Source organism: Trypanosoma brucei, chromosome 8 (genome assembly GCF_000210295.1).
Source record: "Trypanosoma brucei gambiense DAL972 chromosome 8, complete sequence".
Lineage (NCBI taxonomy): Eukaryota > Euglenozoa > Kinetoplastea > Trypanosomatida > Trypanosomatidae > Trypanosoma > Trypanosoma brucei.
The window spans coordinates 1,626,584-1,644,840 of NC_026741.1; the positions used below are offsets into that span (position 1 = coordinate 1,626,584).

The 18,257-nt window shown below is 44.9% G+C and overlaps 6 protein-coding genes across 6 annotated transcripts; all 6 read left to right on the forward strand.

Moving 5' to 3' along the window:
* Positions 1–1,959: 1,959 nt before the first annotated feature.
* TbgDal_VIII6410 (hypothetical protein, conserved) lies at positions 1,960–4,266 on the forward strand (the record flags this gene model as incomplete). Its single annotated transcript, XM_011777677.1, has 1 exon — positions 1,960–4,266. The coding sequence occupies one exon, from the start codon at positions 1,960–1,962 to the stop codon at positions 4,264–4,266; it is 2,307 nt and encodes a 768-aa protein (XP_011775979.1).
* Positions 4,267–6,974: 2,708 nt separating this feature from the next.
* On the forward strand, positions 6,975–9,677 carry TbgDal_VIII6420 (hypothetical protein, conserved; the record flags this gene model as incomplete). Its single annotated transcript, XM_011777678.1, has 1 exon — positions 6,975–9,677. One exon carries the CDS (start codon positions 6,975–6,977, stop codon positions 9,675–9,677), a length of 2,703 nt encoding a protein of 900 aa, XP_011775980.1.
* A 1,347-nt stretch (positions 9,678–11,024) lies between these two features.
* On the forward strand, positions 11,025–12,359 carry TbgDal_VIII6430 (hypothetical protein, conserved; the record flags this gene model as incomplete). The annotated part of the gene is made up of 1 exon (XM_011777679.1): positions 11,025–12,359. The coding sequence occupies one exon, from the start codon at positions 11,025–11,027 to the stop codon at positions 12,357–12,359; it is 1,335 nt and encodes a 444-aa protein (XP_011775981.1).
* Positions 12,360–14,680: 2,321 nt separating this feature from the next.
* On the forward strand, positions 14,681–15,484 carry TbgDal_VIII6440 (hypothetical protein, conserved; the record flags this gene model as incomplete). Its single annotated transcript, XM_011777680.1, has 1 exon — positions 14,681–15,484. One exon carries the CDS (start codon positions 14,681–14,683, stop codon positions 15,482–15,484), a length of 804 nt encoding a protein of 267 aa, XP_011775982.1.
* A 477-nt stretch (positions 15,485–15,961) lies between these two features.
* Positions 15,962–16,804, forward strand: TbgDal_VIII6450 (alpha/beta hydrolase, putative; the record flags this gene model as incomplete). Its single annotated transcript, XM_011777681.1, has 1 exon — positions 15,962–16,804. The coding sequence occupies one exon, from the start codon at positions 15,962–15,964 to the stop codon at positions 16,802–16,804; it is 843 nt and encodes a 280-aa protein (XP_011775983.1).
* A 595-nt stretch (positions 16,805–17,399) lies between these two features.
* On the forward strand, positions 17,400–18,110 carry TbgDal_VIII6460 (hypothetical protein, conserved; the record flags this gene model as incomplete). The annotated part of the gene is made up of 1 exon (XM_011777682.1): positions 17,400–18,110. The coding sequence occupies one exon, from the start codon at positions 17,400–17,402 to the stop codon at positions 18,108–18,110; it is 711 nt and encodes a 236-aa protein (XP_011775984.1).
* Between the last annotated feature and the right edge of the window lie 147 nt (positions 18,111–18,257).

An 18,257-nucleotide genomic window follows, 5' to 3' on the forward strand; every position in this document is an offset into this window, starting at 1 on the left:
TTCCATTCATCGTTTTTTTTTTCCTTCTCTTGTTGTTGTTGTTGTTGTTGTTTTCGCCATGTCGGCATGCGGGTGTATTTTCCCATTTCTTTTTATCTTTTGAGAATAAAATTTTTATACCGAATTTTTTAACATATATATATATATATATATATCACTTCCCCCTTTTAATTTTATTTTTCAAACTTCACACCCCACACACACCCGCCTCACACATTCAAACAGACAAATACGCGCAAGCACGCGTGGTAAAAAATAATAATAATAATAATAATAAATAGAGAAAAAGAGACATCCACGTCTTATTATCAGTAATATTAACACTAATGATTATTATTATTGTTATTATATCAATGGTTATAATAATTATTGTTGTTATCATTACTGATGGATCCTTTTGGCATGTTCATAAACAAACACCCGTCCCTTTTTGTATATATTTATTATTTATATCTACTTGTGAACGTTTATTATTACTATAAGGAAAAACAACAGCAACAATAAGGTGAAAGGAAAAAAGAAAAAAATAAAGTATGAAAGGAAAAAACAAAAAAAATAATGATGAAAAGAAAGTCATATAGGTTCCATGTCATTTTATTACCCTTTTTCTTTTTGACGCTGCTTTATGTTTTTTTTATATGTTTATATTTATATTTTCTTTTTCTTTTCGTTAATTTTTATACAGGTCTTCCATAACATTTTAAATCTAATTTGTTATTATTACTATCATTACAGTTTTTTTTTCTTTGGGTCGTTAACACTGTTTCATATCCATGCTTGGATGTTAGTGTTTGACCGGAAGCGTCATCGGAAAATCATTTTCGACCATTTTTTTTTTTTTACTTTTCTTTCTTTTTTTGTATTTGCATATGTTCTTTTCTTTTCTTTTTTTTTCCTCATTCTTTTTTTGTTTGCGAATTAAAGGTAATGAGGCAAAAATACTTTGGTGATCGCCTCTTACATGTGTTCATGTTTATGTTTATGTTTATGTTTATGTGTGTGTCTGTGTTTTGACTTTATAAGTAGTTGGATGCCGATTTTACGTCAGAATTACATTTCACAACACATTTCTCATTCACTTCTTTTTTTTTTTCCTCGCTATTGTTTCGCTTACTTTTCCATTCCATAATTCGCAATGGATGCGCAAGTGCTCGTATTTTGTTTTTTGTTGTTGTTGTTGCATTACGTGCTATTGATATTGTTTACTTCTATCGGTAATGCGTGATCATCTCTTATTTAATCAATCAAGTATTTATTCTTCCTTATTTCTTTTTTCTATCTTACTATTTTGATAATCATTTATTAGTGAAAGTAAAAGGAATTGTTGTCATTAGGAAGTATAAGTTGACAATCAAATAGAATAAAAAGTTGCATCAAGCTGATAAACGACCTGAGACAAACGGCACGAATAAATAGGGAAGGAAAATACGACAATTAGACAATCACAGCATTTGAGGTTATATATATATATATATAATTTTCTCTCTGTGTGTGTATGTGTGTGCGTTTCATTATTTCCTTTGGGATTTCTAATTCTCCAGTGAAAATAAGGCATTTTCACTACAACTGATTGATCGATACCCACTTTTCTCTCTCTCTCTTTCTCTTTCCTTTCACCGTTGGGCACAAAGTGCTCCGTTTATCCCCTTGTTTCCTGGGTTTTTGTTACGCAGACGCAAAAGTGTCTGAAAATAAGAGGATAGGCAAAAAAAAAAAAAGTAATACAAAAGGGAAGAAATTTCTTTCCTTTTTTTCTTTTTTTGCAGAAGGGAAACAAAAAGAAGTACAAAGTTATTGATAGTATTATTTAATCTCTCTAAATCCGGTGACTTGCGCCGCTATTTTTGACTGCTTCACCGACAGCATTTTTTTTTTTTTGTCGACTCTCCACGCTTCGCTCAGATGACTGCTCAAACCCCCTCAGGGAAGGCGCATTGCGCTGATCATCAGACGGCTGATATGTCGTTGTGGGAACTACCAGTGGATGAACCGTTTCCCCTCGTACAGTTGGTACTTTCTATCCATACACTTTACAATCTCCCGCCGGAACTGGGCCGACTTGACCCACGCTATGAGCAATTAGAAATTGTGATGTGGCCGGTTGTGAAGTACACATATCGTGAGCGGCGAATCATGCATCTCCCATTACCGGAGCACGTCTTTCCTGTCTCTGTTACCGCCATGGTGTTGCGAGGTGACACATGTTTGATTGACTTTGATGGTATAAAGAAGGATGCCACATGTGAGTCAAGCACTTCACTGAGCAGTTCTCCATCATTGGAAGCCCCAGAGGGAAGCAGTGGCGAGCAACCCGTTATTGTAAAGGGAAACTCCGCCACGCTACAGTTCCCGTGTCCCACTGGGTTGAGGGCGGTGGTTCGGGTCTCAATTGGAGTCCGCCAGCGCCGGTTAGGCTTCTCTGCGGTGCGGTGGATCACTGAAAACGCAAATCCACGTACCACATCGGATGGCATTGGCGTCTTTTCAGTTGCAACGGAGGAGGTTTATCGGACGAAGTTAGTCACACGTGTTGTGGGCCACAGCGTTGGTGCCATGATTTGCTCTCTTGGGGTCAACCCGTATGATGGTCGCGACGTTATTGTGCAGCGCCTCCTACGCGACAAGGAGCGGTTTACTTCCACATACGTCTCCCAGAGGCCCTTGCTGGAAAAGGCGAATGTAGAGGCGATGCTGCGAGATGGCTACAGTGAGCAGCTGATTTACCGTCACATGCTTTTGCTTGTCGAACCCAATCACTACAAAATGAGGTTGGAAGCCCTATTCACAATGTACGATCTCAATAGGCGCCCGAGTTGGTGGAGAGACTCGTTGCTTCAGACTGATTACATTCTGCGGGAGGAGGAACTTATTCGACGTGTGTGTGTAGAGATCGGACCTGAATGCAGTGCAACATCCCCACGCTACCGTCTGTGGGCGTTCCGCAAAAAGTATTCCCTCAGTGAGACGAGTATTGTTTCATGCTTGCGGCCCATTATCAACTCCAGTGTTACTGAAGCACTTCTCTCCGAACCGGGGACCATTTTCGCTGCACTCACTCGCCGTTTCGGGTGCGAACCGCTGCCAACGGCGTATCTCTTTCCACCGCGAAGTTACGAAGGGGAGTATCGTACATTTATCTTTGAAGCACTGAGCCTTCCGCTGGGGCCGTTTATGGGTAAGTACACTGACGTGTCACACATCGCACGGGCCAAAAGGGCCCCTTTCACATCGTCACCGTACGAGCAGCCGCTTGCAAAGGTTGCGGCGGGAAGTCCGCCCGGTGGCGTGATGAGTGAAGTGGATGCACTGCGCGCGAAGCATGCACCGGAGTTTGTACAGATTGTGCCTCCTATTGCCGCTGCGTTACGCGCCGTAGTGGAGCAGAGTGGGAAGTTACCACTGGAACAACAAGAAAAGGCGAACGCGGTAACACATATCTTCTGTGAGAGGCAAATGTCCCCGCAGGGGCCCTTCCATGATTTCATGCACCGACTGGCGGATCTGACGTTTATTTCACCCGCTACACTTCTTGGAGCGGCAATACTCCTTGACCGCCTCTGTATGCGGCGGCCTGATATCCTTGTCACGGAGTTGAATGCACTACGTCTCTTCCTCACCTCTGCGCGCGTTGTGTCGAAGGTTCTGGAGCTGCGGAGCGTCAGCAACCGTTGCTTCGCCAACGCCTTCGGGGTGAATACCAAGACGCTTAACCTGTGGGAAGAATTCTTTATCAAGATGCTCAAGTTTGACCTCTGCATTAAGCCACAGGAATTCAAGGAGTACACAAACTTACTTTTTACGTCGGCTGCCCCGCCAGTGCGGGTAGCGGCTTCTCCAATATCGAGATTCCGCATTCATAACGACAATTTGTGCACGCGGATGGGGTCTCTAACGCGGAAATGTGAAGCAACAACAGCGCTGTCGAGCAGGTCCCTCCGCTCCACAGCCGTTGAAATGCCAAACATGTACGCCTACAACAAAAGGTACGGCCCGAGGCAAGGCGCAGATATTGGTTTGGATGGCAGCAATGTTGTTATTGGGCGTGAGGATGATGCAAGAAACGCTAGTGCTGCACGGGACATAAAAGCTGCAGCAGGAGGCTCGGGCGGCTCATTGAGTACTTTTGAAGCTGGAACTATGGGTTGTTTATCACACGTGAATGGCGTGGGGATCCGACGGGGTACAGAACCGACCATTTTGCCTCGAAAAATATGCAATGGAAGGAATTTGAGCCCCTGTCTGACCGTGGCAAGGCGAGGGAGTTGAAACTATGGCAGATTATGCACACCAGAACTTTCCTCACATTTTCGTTTTTGAGTTACTGTTTTTTTAATTTATTTCCTTACCTTACCTTCCCTCCGTTTCTCTTCACATGAATAAACGGAAATGTTGTAGAATGACAGAGCTGCGATACTTATGGGGTATGGTGTCTCTAATAAGTGAAGTGTGAACTTGGCACCCACCCCCCTTCCTCTCCAGAGTAAAATAAAGGGGGGAAAGCAGAGCAAAGTGAAGAGAGAAGAAAGAAGAAAGAAAAACGCTCATATTTGTGGTGTTTGTTCTTTTTTTACCTTTCTTTTCCTCGTCCATATATATATATATTTATATATGTGTGTGTGTGTGTGTGCTTTCCTCTAGTTTTCCATGTTTGTTATTTGACTACCATCATTTCCATCAGTGTTTTATACTTGTCAACACATCGTATCGATATATCGCCCTTTTATACATATTTTTATAATTATATCTTTTTTATTAAATTTGGATTTGCCAGTGTTTCTGTCCTTCTTTCTTTTTTTGTTTTTTGTTTTAACATTCACCTTCTTCTCAACACTTCCTATGCAACACACACACATATATATATATATATATGCGCACAGACAACTTTCAGTCGTTGTTATGTCAGCGCCTGCATGGCTGCGTTGTTTTTTTTTTTCCTTGTTTAACTTTTGCGTGTTTTTCTTTTTTGAGAAACTCGTACTATCGGTGTAACGAAATGAATTGATAATAGCAAAGCAAAGCGAATGGGAAAAATATGCGCGTTTGAATGATTGAGAACCTCAAGTGTAAAGAAGAAAGATGAACAAAAAAAAAATGGGAAGTGTGGAAGAAGTGAAAAGAAAAGGAAAGAAAAGAGGGAAAGGGGATATGCAAATGGTTATATCGAGAATTCTTTTAATTCCCCTCCTTCAGAGGTGTAACTTAGGCATTAAATAACGAATTTAGTTTAAATTTAAATTAATTTGCTGGTCCGGAAGAAAAAGGAAGAGAGAAAAATAGGAAAAGTGGGAAGTCTGCAAATTTGATGTTAATCCCCGCAAGCCCACTGAGTGTATTTATATGCACATTTGTGTGTTTGTGACAGTTTTCATGTCGCACGACTGCGGGCTTGTATTTGGTTATTTTTCGCCTCTCACCATTGTTTTCACATATCTGTGTATTATAAATACTCTCATTATTATTATTGTTATTATTTATAGATATTATTATTACTATTGCTGTTGTTGTTGTTGTTTTCGGCATTGTGCATTCCTTGGTATGTGCTACTTAGAGCCATGTCATCGGTTCCCTCTGCTCTTTACCCCCGTTCTCCCGCACTTCCCCCCTTCGCTTAATTAATTATAACAGTTATTATTTTCACGGTCTCAGGTGCAAATCTACAAAGACTTTGTTTCATTATATATTTTTACGGTCGATTCTGTTTGCTTATGTGATAATATTGTTTTTTATGTATGTGAGTGAAGAGACTAAAAGGGATTTCAAAAAAATTTAATGCTAAATGAGTGGTCGTAGAGAATGAAATTTAATGAGTTGATGATGAAAATGTGGGAAAGAGAATGGGCAGTAAACAGAAACTAATTTTAAAGCAAATAAAAGTAAGAAAGTGAGTGTGAATACGGAAATATTGGTGGAAAGATGAATAAAGCGCGAGGGAACGGCAAAGAGAAGGAGAGGAATGGCACATAAAATAATGAACCCCTCATATCTCTTTTTGTTTTGTGTGTGTGTGTATATATGGGTGTGTTACCTTTTCGTTTTCTCCTCTCCTCGTATGAGTTTGTGTACAATTGTTGTTTTCTTTCCCCCCTTTTATTGGTTCACCCCTCTGGTGTGACCCTTTGGGTTCTTGTTTAGTCTACTGCCATGTGGCACTTCGTCAACCTCTGTGAGTTACCCTTTTACAGACATTTTAGTTTGTCCGTTCACTAGCTTTTCACGCACGCGCTGCTTGTTTGTTTCCTTTCGGTTTTTGTTTTGTTTCAGCCACGCCATTGAAACTGTAGAAAATGAGGGAAAGGGTAGAAAAGGAGTTACGGCCGTTAGCTTCATTACGTCATCCAAAATATATGCGTTTTTGTTGATATTGTTGTCTCTGTTTTTTTTTGGGGGGTTGTTTTCCGGGAAGCGGGTGCCGCGAGGGTAGCCGCCGAGTTTTTTCCAGCCGTTATCCGCGTACGTTCGTGGGCGCAAATGCTTTTTTTATTTCAATTTTTTTTCATTTTTTTACTTTTTATTTTTCTGACTTTTTTGTTCTTGAGTGGGTTTCTGTAGTATTTGGGGTGTATCGCCACGAAATCGCCACAACTGTTCGTTTTCCCCCAGGATTCCCTCCTTTTCAATATATGCAATACACAGCTTTACCTCCGGGAGCAGCGCCTTAGAGATTTCGGTACGCAAAGGAAGAAATAAACATATGTGTATATGTTACTGTTCATTTAAAATATATACGTGTGGAGTGTGACTGAGTGCACGTCAGTGTCTCGTTTCAGAAGTAGTGAACGGTCTCTTGTTCTAATCCTGTCAGTAGCTTCTCTTGTGCTTTAGCCTTCACATAATTTGATCCACAGGCCCAATTCATACTACATTATTAACCCCCGTCGAGGCGCGGACATTCACAAGAAAGGCACACGCAGAAGGGGATATAAAAGGAAAGGGAAGGGGAAAAAAAACCGGTGCTGCAATAGCGGCTTTGGCATATGTTTTACTCAGGGTGGCAGTTTCCCACACCGCAGCGTTTGGAAGGTCGTGGTAGCGATGCGCAAAGTGGCTATCTCCTGCAGAACTCACAAAACTCAAGCATATCTTTCGTGCATTTTCTCCCATCTGGCGACAGACGCCAGTTGGTCCGACAGCGTGAAACCGGCTCCCGAATTCATCTCAAGAGTGACGTCTCCATCCACCCGAACAGCGGCGTGTTTTACTTCGAGGTTGAGGTCCAATTTTCCGGCGCCGCTGGAGGAGGAGGAGGTGGTGGTGGTGGTGGTGGGGCGTCGGAACCGGCGTTGGTAATCGGCGTGTGCCGCCGGTCCCTCCCATCGAATGGGCTCCCGGGAGAAGAGGCCAATAGTGTCGGACTCTTCACTTCACAGCGCATGGTGTATGCCAATGGGAAACGGGAGGGAGAAGTCGTACGGTTCCCTACAGGTACACGCGCACGAAGCATCGCAGGAAATAATGTCGACAATATCAACGGTGATGCCGCGGCAAGTGGGGAAAATGGAACTGCTGAAGGTGAGGAACAAGAAGGGCGGCGTTTTAGGGGACTTCGAGTAGGCGACACGGTGGGATGCATTGTCAATTTGTTGGATGGAACAGTGCGCTTCACATTCAATGGTGAAATCCTTGACTTTACGGCTGTTTTGAGCCGTCGCACACCAAAACATGGGTACTACGCCGCAGTCGGGGTCTTTCGGCGCGTTCCACCCGTTGCGGTGCGAGTGATTTTTCCGTCGGTAGCAAGGCAAACGCCCATTCCTCAGCCAATTTCCGCAACCGCTGCTGAAAAGAGAGAAGATGATGAGCAGCGGAAGGCGGAGCCCGCGGTGGGTTCCGTGCTTAATGAGGCTGCCTCACGCGGAGGTTATTTTAATTTTGACATCGACGGGTACTGTGAGGACGTTACGAAGAAATTGGTGTTGGCGCACCTCCTGGGGAAAGCGAAGGGGCCCGTGGTTGAGCTGAAAGAAAATGAATGCACGTGTCGTGACACGAGCATCGTAGCGGCCATATGCAAGCATTTAGCAGCGCGTGGCATGACAAGTGCCCTTTCTGCTTTCGAAAAGGAGCAACAGGAACTCACCTGTGCCAAATGTGGCTGCGGAGCTGAACCCCCTGAAAAAGCAGATGCGGCCATTCCAAAACATGTTGATCCGACAAGTGAAATGCTGGGGGCCGGGACCTACAACCGCAGTAACGGGGACAGTTTAACCAGCGGAACTTGCACGGAAAGTGAATCGCGCACCGTCACCTACAGTGCACACATCAGGCGACTTCGTGAAGATGTGGCCAATGGTAGAATGTCCGCTGCTGTGGAGCGCACGCTTAGCTTTGGGCTTGTTTCCCCGGGGGTGCTCGAAAAGGTGAGGAGTTGCGTTGAAAATGTTGACGCACTTCTCCCTGACTTCTGGGGTCTTCTTTTTTTCGCCCAGCGCTGTGATATCCTCTTTCTCCTTCGTGTTACTCATTTGGTGGAACTTTCGTTCGACACTATGCAAAGAAGACTCGAAATTCTGCTCCGCAATGTTAGTGGTGAAGAGAGCATCGGTAGGAATGCAACTGAAGACGCCCATGAAGCAGAAACTACTACCGCATGCCCATTCACAACAGCCGCTGAGCTAATGGAGTTCGCACACCGCTTCCTTCTTGAGCCTATGAGAAGCGTTGCTTCCACTATTCGACAGCACCGCAACAGCACAACAAAGGGACCATGGACCAGTGAAGTTCTTGCCTTCGGTTCTTTTGAAAGCAGCGCCGACGAGGGTACTGATTCGTTCGAAGAGCTCGCAGCGCATCTATTCGTGAGCGGCCGGGACAGCTCTTGGTCAGGACCTGAGGCTCCTGCAACACTTCTGGTGCGGCACAGTGTACCCAACGTACCGGCTCCAAAATCCCAACAGCAGCGGCACATCGTGCAGACACTTGCAACGCTCATCTCCCACCAACGTGCAGTTTGCGCACGGGCAGAGCGATACCACAAGCCGGGCATGTCATACAAGTGGGCGGAGGAGTGGCTGGTTCTCGTGGAGGACACTCGGCGGGAGTGCCGCACCCGTTGTACATCACTTCTCCTTCATGCGATTGAGGATTTCAACGGTGCGTTAGAGCATCGTCTGGTGGTGTGGACGCAGCGGCAACAGCAACGCACGAGGGGGGTGGCATTTGGTGGTAGCTTAGAGCAACATGGTGCCTCGGTTGTGCCTTCAAAAAGTGGTGGCAAGGAGGGAAAAAACGCGGCGGTGGAGACTAGGGAAGTTCTATTCCCTTCACTGCGCTCGGCGTGGCGGCATGTGCATGCAGCTGCTGCGTTGGAACCACTTCTTCAGGTTGCAACAAAAGCCTTTAGTGATCAGCTTAATCGGGTAGTCGTTAATGCGCGACTGATGGCAGAGTCCATTTCAACGAAGGAACCGCCTTCCACTTTCTGCAAGGGCCCCAAGCGCGGCATTCTTCACTCACCCGAGTTGAGCGTAAGCGGTGCAGACAAGAAGGTTGCTGAAAGCAACGGAAGCAGTGCTTCCTCATGTGAGCCATCGGTGGGTTCCCGCACAGCACCGGTAGAAAGCGAAAGGGAATGTGTCAGTAACAACAGCGTATGCCAAAAGAGAATGGCATGTTATACGGATGACTTACGTATGAGTTTCCTGTATATGAAGAGCGTTTATAGGGCGGTTTTTGCCTAGGCGGTTTTTTTTTTTCAGTCCGACGCCTCAGTGAGTATATGAATATGCAGACAAACACGTATATACATATATGTATATTTATCGGTGGTGTGCAGGCGCACAGTGTAGTTTTGGGGCAGATGCTACGTATGCGCTGTTTCATCACGCTTCTCAATCATTTCTCTCTCATATTTTCCCCCTTCATTCACATGATCACCAGTATTGGCGTGTTTCTGTGCGTGCGTTGAATGGTGAGGCGTCGTGTTTCACACCGCCCCAGTCCCTGAGGCCGCTACCGGTGCTCTGGTTTAGTTAAACTTTAGTGCATTATTGTTATTATCATTTTCACTTCGCTGTGTACAATGGGTAGTGATTGTGAAACTTTTGTGTTTACTCACTCGGTTGTCTCCCTTTTCAACTCTTAGTGAGCATTTTCCCCTGTTACGTCAAGTGTGGGAACTTTCTCACGTTCGCGCTTCATGAAAAGTGACGACCTTTTTGTTTTGTTTTTCTTTTCTTTTGCGCTGAGCTGCGCCCGCCATTGAAATATGAAGGAGTATGTGCAAAGGCAGTAGGGAGAGGGTTGTCGTGGTGATGCTAACGGTGGGAAGGGGAGACCAAAGTGGTAATTCTTTGTTGTTGTTTCTTTGCTTTCACTCATTTACGGTCAAATGTGTATGAAATTAACGGTTGTTCAGAGTTGCTTAGGTAGAGAAATGGCATAACGAAACCTTATGTTTTACTTTCCTTCCCATTTGCTTTTTTCCTCTTTTCTTCTTTTTTTTTTTTAATTGTCTCCTCCTCCCCTTCCCCCGTTTCTTCGCTCTCATCAGCGTCCCTCATTTCAACTACGTCTCCTCTGGTTGAAGGATTCATTGAATATGCGTTAGTACCTGTAAATGTGATTTTCTCTCTTTTTGTCACTAAATTGTTACCCTGTTGCTTTCATTATCATTCTTATCATCGTTAGACTAATCCGTCCACTCTCCATCAAGACGCAGCTCAATATTTTAGAAAAAAAAATCTTAAGATAGTAAAGACAGGAGGGGGATACTAGAATTTCAAAAGGAAAGGGACCTGGTACGTATACCGGAACGTTATCTATAAGACAGCAGATATTAGTATTTGAACACTTTCCGTCCCCTCTCGTGCCTTTGCTCTTTTTTCCCCCCTGTTCTGTCTACGGGCACTGACGGGAGAAGAAGAAAGCAGTGGCACGCAAGTGTTGGTGAAAGGCGCAACTTCATACAAGCACAAATATATATATATAAGATTCACAAACCACACACACACACACACAAGCGCGTGTACGTGCATACATATAGAGAGAGAGGAAGTGAAGGACAACTGTGTTGAATAACAGCAGTAATGAAAGAAAAAAAAGAGGTGAATTCAAGCCGTAAAGGATGGATGCCACCACGAGGTCGGCTGACGGCAACATCACGTGGCCCGGTGCCACCACCGCCTAGTCGCACACCCACGCGATGCTCGAGCATTTGTCGTGTTCCCAAAGATCGCTTTCGCGGCCCCCCGGCAGTAGCAGCGACAACAACACCGCGAAGTCGGGAAAGCGGCTCAGCTTGTCATTGTGTACCTCTTCGACGCAAGAACGCATCAAACGATAATGCCTTTGCGACACGACGCACGGCCATAGTGGATGAGAAGACACCGTCACCGCAGAAGCCTGTTCAGCCCTATGTAGCGGATGGGCGAATAGAGAAAATGCGTAGGTCAATGAATGGTACGAATCGCCGTTCCTGTAGCGAGTCTATGCGAGATGCGGAGCCTGTGAGTTTTCATATGGCGCCGTACCCGCGAGTTCCTTTTGTACGGCAGAGTAGCAACCGGTGTGAGTCAACTCCTTCAAGCTATAGAACTCGGGTGAGTACGGCACAGCAATGTTCATTTGGGGGACATGCTGCGAGACCAACGGTTGCTGGCACGGAGCTACTTCCGCGGATGCCACGCCTTCAGGGTACTCACCGTACCTCCAAAGAGCGGGGTCGCGCGACGTTAGAGCGCTTCCTCCAAACTCAACCAACAGATGCACAAAATGAAGTACGAGATCTAATGAAGGAGTACAAGGGTCGAGAGGAGGAGCTATGCGATGCTCTAAACATTGCATTCGGGGAGTCAGCAGGAGGTGTAGCAATGGGTCTCAGTACCAGTACTAGTGGAGGAGCCACACCGGTTCCCCGACGTTATGATATTCCACAACCATACCGAGAGCCCACGCCACTGAAACAAGAGGTGACTGACACGTCGATACTTAACACTTCACCCAAGCTTCATAGCCGCAGCGCCATGAGTGCTACTGTTAGAGTGAATAGTGAAGCAAATCCAATAGCATCGAGCGCCTCGCCTTACCGTCATGGTTGTTCCCCCTGTAGGACTCAACCGTCGCGGAATCGTGTGAACCCTCGCGATGGCGTTTATTCACAACCTCCCTCTGGTATGATATCCGCCTGCACACCCATTTCCAGCCCTTCACGTGGGAGGGGAACCGGTTGGGCTAAAAGTCTCTATAATGAATTGAGGGAAGAGGGCAGTTTGTCGCCATACCTCCGTTACCTTCCCAGTGATGTGTCAGGAGGTGAATGGGATAAACCTGATGTTGGAGACGTGCTTTGCTTTCAGGCGAAGGAGCCGCAGCGAAGACGTGTGCTCACCTCGCCCGTCCCCGATGAGTTACTCATAAAATAATACGCCCAACAGCAAGATTTGAGGTACTTTATATGGCCTGATGTTGGAGGTGTGTTTTACTGACATGGCAAAGGGAGGGAGAAAGGAAGAGTAGATATGTATGTGTAAATATAAGTTTAGAAAAGATGGATCGCAGGGGAGCAAACGGTGTTTGGGAGGGAAAAAAACAAGTGAAAACATGCGAGCATGGATATAAAACAGTGGCGACATTAGAGTTTATTAGATTTCCAGTATGTGAGGTAGCCCCATTGCAGCACTGATGGGGAAAAGGAGGGACGAAAGGAAAGAGAAATTAAAATGCCCCGACTCTCGCCCCTCCACGCGTTTTTTTTGTTCAAAAGTTTAATTACTGGATCCATGAAAATGAAGAATACTTTTGTCTTATTATTTACAACAGTGATGATGATGATAGTAATAATAATAACGTGGCAGCAGTATTATTATTATTATTGTTGTTGTTGTTACTTGAGATCCCTCATACTGCTTTGCAGAACGTAAGAAAAAGATAACTTATATTTTTTTTTTAAAAAGCAAGCCTACCAAGGAAAAGAAAAAGGGAAGGTGATTTGTTTTATTGTTTTCTTTAATCAATATAGAAGTCCTTTCGCATACGTGAGATAATTACGAGTGTATTTGCTTGTTGTTGTTGTTTTAATTCCCCTTGTTTTATTGTTGTCCAATGGCAATTTTGTTTATATATATATATATATATCACTGTTACTGTTACCGTTACGATTTTCTGTTTGTTTCGTTTTTTTTTGATGTCGTCGTGTAAATAAGGTGGGAATGGTGATGGATTTGAGTGTTGGGGCTGCGGCGTGTATTGCTCAAGTGATTTGGCGAGTTAATTTATTTATTTATTTATTAACTTAATATTTATAATATGGCAGTAGGGGAGGGGGTAACGGAGGAAAAAGGGAAAATGCGACATCATCGCAGTGTATCGTGAAATTTCCGTGCCGTGGTCGCATCCCGCGCGCCTGGCTTGTATGAACATCCCATTTCTTTATGTTCCCTCCTGTGTTTCATTATTCCCTTGTTTTTTGTGTAGATGAGTTGGTCCTCCTTCTTTTTTTTTTTTGATAATTTTCCGCCCCACTTCATTTGTCTTTTTTTTTTTACTTTGCTTCTCGGTTCCTTTTTTTTTTTGGTATTTCCTCGATTCTGATTTCGGTCTTTTTTTAAAAAAAAAAAAGAAAAATCCTCTTCCTTGAACACGAGCGCCACGACCTTCACCCACCAACCTCCGAGTTTTCATATTTTAATAGAAGGAAAACTACTAACATCGCAAATTGCGATTTGTGTGGTGATTGACGCAGTTCAGCAAACGTTTCACTAATAAAAGGAGAAAATAAAAATAAGAAGAGGACAAAAGGGGGGATGGTGTGAAAATAAAGCAGCGGCAGGAAAGAGAATTCAGCTCCTCATCATCACACGTTCCAGTAGTCAAGTGATGAATTTTTTTTTTATTTTGTTTGTGTGGGTTTTCTGTTTGTCGTCGTATCGGCATGTTTTGTTCTGTCGAAAAGGGATTTTCCGCAAATGTGTGTGTGTGTGTGTATTTACCGTACCAATAACTATTAGTTGTTGTTGTTGTTTTTTAAATTCAAAATACATTTACCTCGCCTCTTTCCCCAGCTCCTCAATCCCACTAAGTGATAATAACCCAAAAAGAAAATGAAAAAAAAAAAGCAGCGCACGTGGATTGTTTTGTTATTCTTTTTTTTCCTTTAATTCCCTCCTCAGTGTCATATCGTACCTCATTCAATTGCACCTCTTTGTTCCCCTTTACTTTATTTTTTGTTTAATTTTGTTTTGTTTTTTTTTTGCTTTTCCCTTCTTTTTCCCAACGGAAATCCCAAAACCACAGGGGTACACAGTCGCTCCCCATCCTTTAGTTACATTACCTCATAATTTACGGGAACACACATATACCCAAATATACGAATAGACACGCACATATTTGTATATATATATATATATTTGTATATTCGTATATTAGTTGTGGTTGGAAAGGAAAGGAAAGGAAAGGGAGAGTGCGCCCCTACAGTACGTGACGGCGCTTTTGCAGCTTATTCGTTTCTAGTGCTTCAAAAAGAAAAAGAAGAAAAAAGGAGCGGAGGAACAAAGGGTTCTTCGCCCTTAGTTGTTTCTTTTTTCTCTTTTTCCCTCCTCCCCCTTTCCTACATTTAAAGGTGACAGACGACTGTTCGAGGTAAAATATTCAGAAAGTACAAAACGAAGGCAACTAAAGGGGAAAAAAAAGGGGGTGCATATAGAAACATCAGTGCAGGGTTGCGTTCCCCCCGCCATCCGAACAAATGATAGTGCGGTTGCTTTTCTTTTCATATTTCCTCCTACTGTTGACTGCCACGCAACTCACTGCGCAGGTAACTGATGAATCCACCACAATTACATTCGCACATGAAATTGGCCCAGTAGAAAAACTCAAGCAGCCACAGTTATTGTGGTTCCTCACATGGCGCTCAAGTGATGAACAAACCACTTCAATGGCTAGTGTGAATGCGCCTGCTGGCGAACTCGCTGTAACCCTCAATACGGAAACGCAACAATTAACGAAATATGTCGCGGGACTGCAGTGCGAGGAGTCCCGAAAGCTTAACGCGGGATTCCGCTCGGGGCGCTGCACACTTTTGTTGACGGCCTGCGAAGCGGAAGAGCGGCCAGATGTGTTCTTCAACTACCGCGTGACTAAACATATTGAACACGATACAACTCTAGGCGGCACCGCGACTCACGTTAGTAAACTATATGAAGAAGGTGACAATGAAGATGCCGTAGAGGTGGGCACAGTTACGTACAGTGTGGAAAACAGTAGTGATGACGAGCGTGATCCCAGTGTTGCATTTATTTTGGAGTTTAATTTAACAGTGAAAGCGGGTGGCTGCAAGAATTGGATTCCCTCCTGGTTGAAGGTGGAGGGACTATCACCTGATGAAGTGGAGATGCGCACCTGGCGGCGAAGGGCTGCCACTTCTGTTGTGGAACGATGGGGTTATCCGCTACTTTTGGCGGCTGCGGTGTACGGTGCGTTGCATGCCTTGACTGCAATTGCGAGACGCCACCAACAGGCCGCGGCGGAGAAGAGGAAAAAGATGAAGTAGTCGCAGTTGCATTTACTTACCGCAGTGTTCCTCACAATCAATCACATTATGGTTCAGAGTTGAGATGTATGGAGTTGTGCGAGTGGTGTCCATTAACTCAACTATGCAGATGTGAGACAGAAATTACTGTCGGGCTGCGCAGCATCGAAGAAACGTATAAAAATAAGGGGTGAGAAGGTTATGAGGCGAATTTACATTACATCTCACCGTTTCCTGTAAACACAAAAGCAACTGTTGTTTTTCACATTTTTTGGTGACCTATTGGCTTCGGCGCGAGGAACGTTGCGAAGTTGCTCGGGAGCAAGTGAAGACATCCACAGAAAAAGAATTAACACTTTATCAAAGCTATAGGAAATCTTATTATTATTATTTTTTTGACCCATTATTGTTAGTGCATCGTTGTTAAATAAATCAGAAGGGCAAAAAAAAAAAAGAACTTACTTGTCATTTACGAAACCTCACTGAAAGTTGACGATAATGTTTGGCACGCCGGTTGAGAATCTGACGGCAAATCAGATCAAGGAAGAACTGCGAACTCTATACGGTGTCAGCGACTTCTCGGGATGCATTGAGCAAAAGGATCTTCAAGAGAAACTTGAAAAAACACGTGAAACGGAGCTCATCACACACGGACTGAAGTATGGCCCGCTTCTGCAAATCGGCAACAGACAAAGCCCCAGTGGTATTGTGACCCTCACACACGGTTTGGGGGACTCCGCCAATGGTTGGGAGAGTGTTGCAGTGGAGCTTTCACGGCGCCTCCCACATCTTTTGTTTTTACTCCCAACAGCATCCATGCAGCCCGTCGGTATTAATGGAGGAGCAGTTATGAATTCATGGTATGATATCAGAAATGTGAACTCAGGGAATGGAGTAACGGAGGATGCTGAGGCCATCATAATGTCAGCCAATTACCTCAAAAGTCTCGCATACACCGCGTCACGGCGCTACCAAGTACCTGCTGGTCGCGTGGTGTATGCCGGATTCTCGCAAGGTGCTGTTATTTCGCTCGCCGCAGGCCTGACCGCTCGCATTGCACCAGCAGGTGTGGCTGCCTTGTCGGGATATTTCGCTGCCGCGGAGAAAATATTGCCGCAGCTGTGCAACAAAAGTCTACCAGTGCTCCTCTGCCACGGCACGATGGACAACATCATCCCTTTCAGTGCGGCTGAGAAAACTAAGGAAACGTTGGAGAGCCTTGGCGTGGGCCCCGTCACGCTCTATTCCTACCCAATGGAGCACTCCTCTCATCCCAAAGAAATTAATGACCTTGAGAAGTTTTTGCAGCAAGTCCTCCCCGGACCTTCATCGAAATCGTAATTTTTGTGGAGTTGTAAGAAAGAGAGGTGAATGCCAGAAGCGGCTGCCACAATGTTGAGGAAAGTAAATATGGCGCGTCACCTGAGAGAGAGAGAGAGAGAGGAAAGGGGGGGGGAAAAAAAGGTGGAAAGAAAGGTCAGAAATGCAGGAAAATACAAAAATAAGGATGAGTTCAGGAATGTCACTCCCAGAAGGTAACGTAACTATCTCCAACAGGTATTGCTAGTCCCGTTGGCAGGCATGAAATGAGTTTTATTTAACCAGAATGTTTGCTGTGACTCATTATCACAGTCGTTTCTTTGTTTAACTTTGGAGTTTTTCTTCCCCTTTCCTCGGGACATCTTAAGGCGTCTGGTGACTGATTGCCTTGTCCTCAACGCTGTTATTGCAGATGCTCTCATTTCACACGCGCGCACACATCGTAAAAATATTTTTTTGAAAAAAAAAAGAAGAAAAAAACGAGGAGCGTATTTACCGGGTGCCGTAGGAGCAAGCACCAAAACACGTTTGCATTATAAGGCGCCGTTGCGCCGACTGTCTTGCAATTTGTGGCCGCGGCCACTTCCACCTGCGTCACTCAGAACTTCAATAGGACATGCGCCACTCCGTGAAGTGTTTAGCGGGTATCATGTTCACCACCCGGAGTCCACTACGGTCAGGCTACAAATATTTCGAAGATATGTTCCCCAAGCACGAGCCGGCACCTCGGTACAACACCTACGAGGAACAACAGCGAGGCGCCACTGTTAAGTCATTAGAGCCACGGCGTCAACTTAGCGAGTCGGAGAAGCTCCACCATTTGCACGACTGGAAGAAAGAACAAGATGGCTTAACGCCTCCACCAGAGTTTGGTTGGCCAGAGGAGTGGGGTCCGGAACCCGGTGAAGAGGGCCATAGCGAGTGGTACAAGAAAAATCGCGTATATATGTCATATGAAGAAAAGGCAAAATATGACTTCCGTTTAGGTGTTCCGGTAGAGAAAAACTCGATGAGACATCAGGAAATGCCGTACCACCGCCGTATGAAGGCCGCCTACCACAACCTACAGGAGGACAAACCGCAATGGTTCGACCCCCGGCAACGGAAATATTGGGCCCAATACTCTTACGAAGATCAGCGTGACTCTGTGGCTAAGTCAAGGGATGATTACTTGCGCGAGTGGTTGGATAAGCCGGATGTTACACAAGAAAATGTGGCGAAGAAAATTGGTGACTACAACGGTACAGCGAAGCACCAGAGTGTGAAACCGGTGCAAAGGCGGCCAGAGTGGGAGTTGGCTCCCCTACAGGGGAAGAAGAGTGATTGAAAACTTCATTGCTAAGCATCGGAAAGGAAAGAGTGGTGACCTGTTGCGGTATAACGACGGGTGCATTGTCTTCTTTGGAAAGCGAAGGAGGTATAATGACTCTTTTGCTTGTACTGTAGCTATCGAATTAACGTGTGGTTATGACCG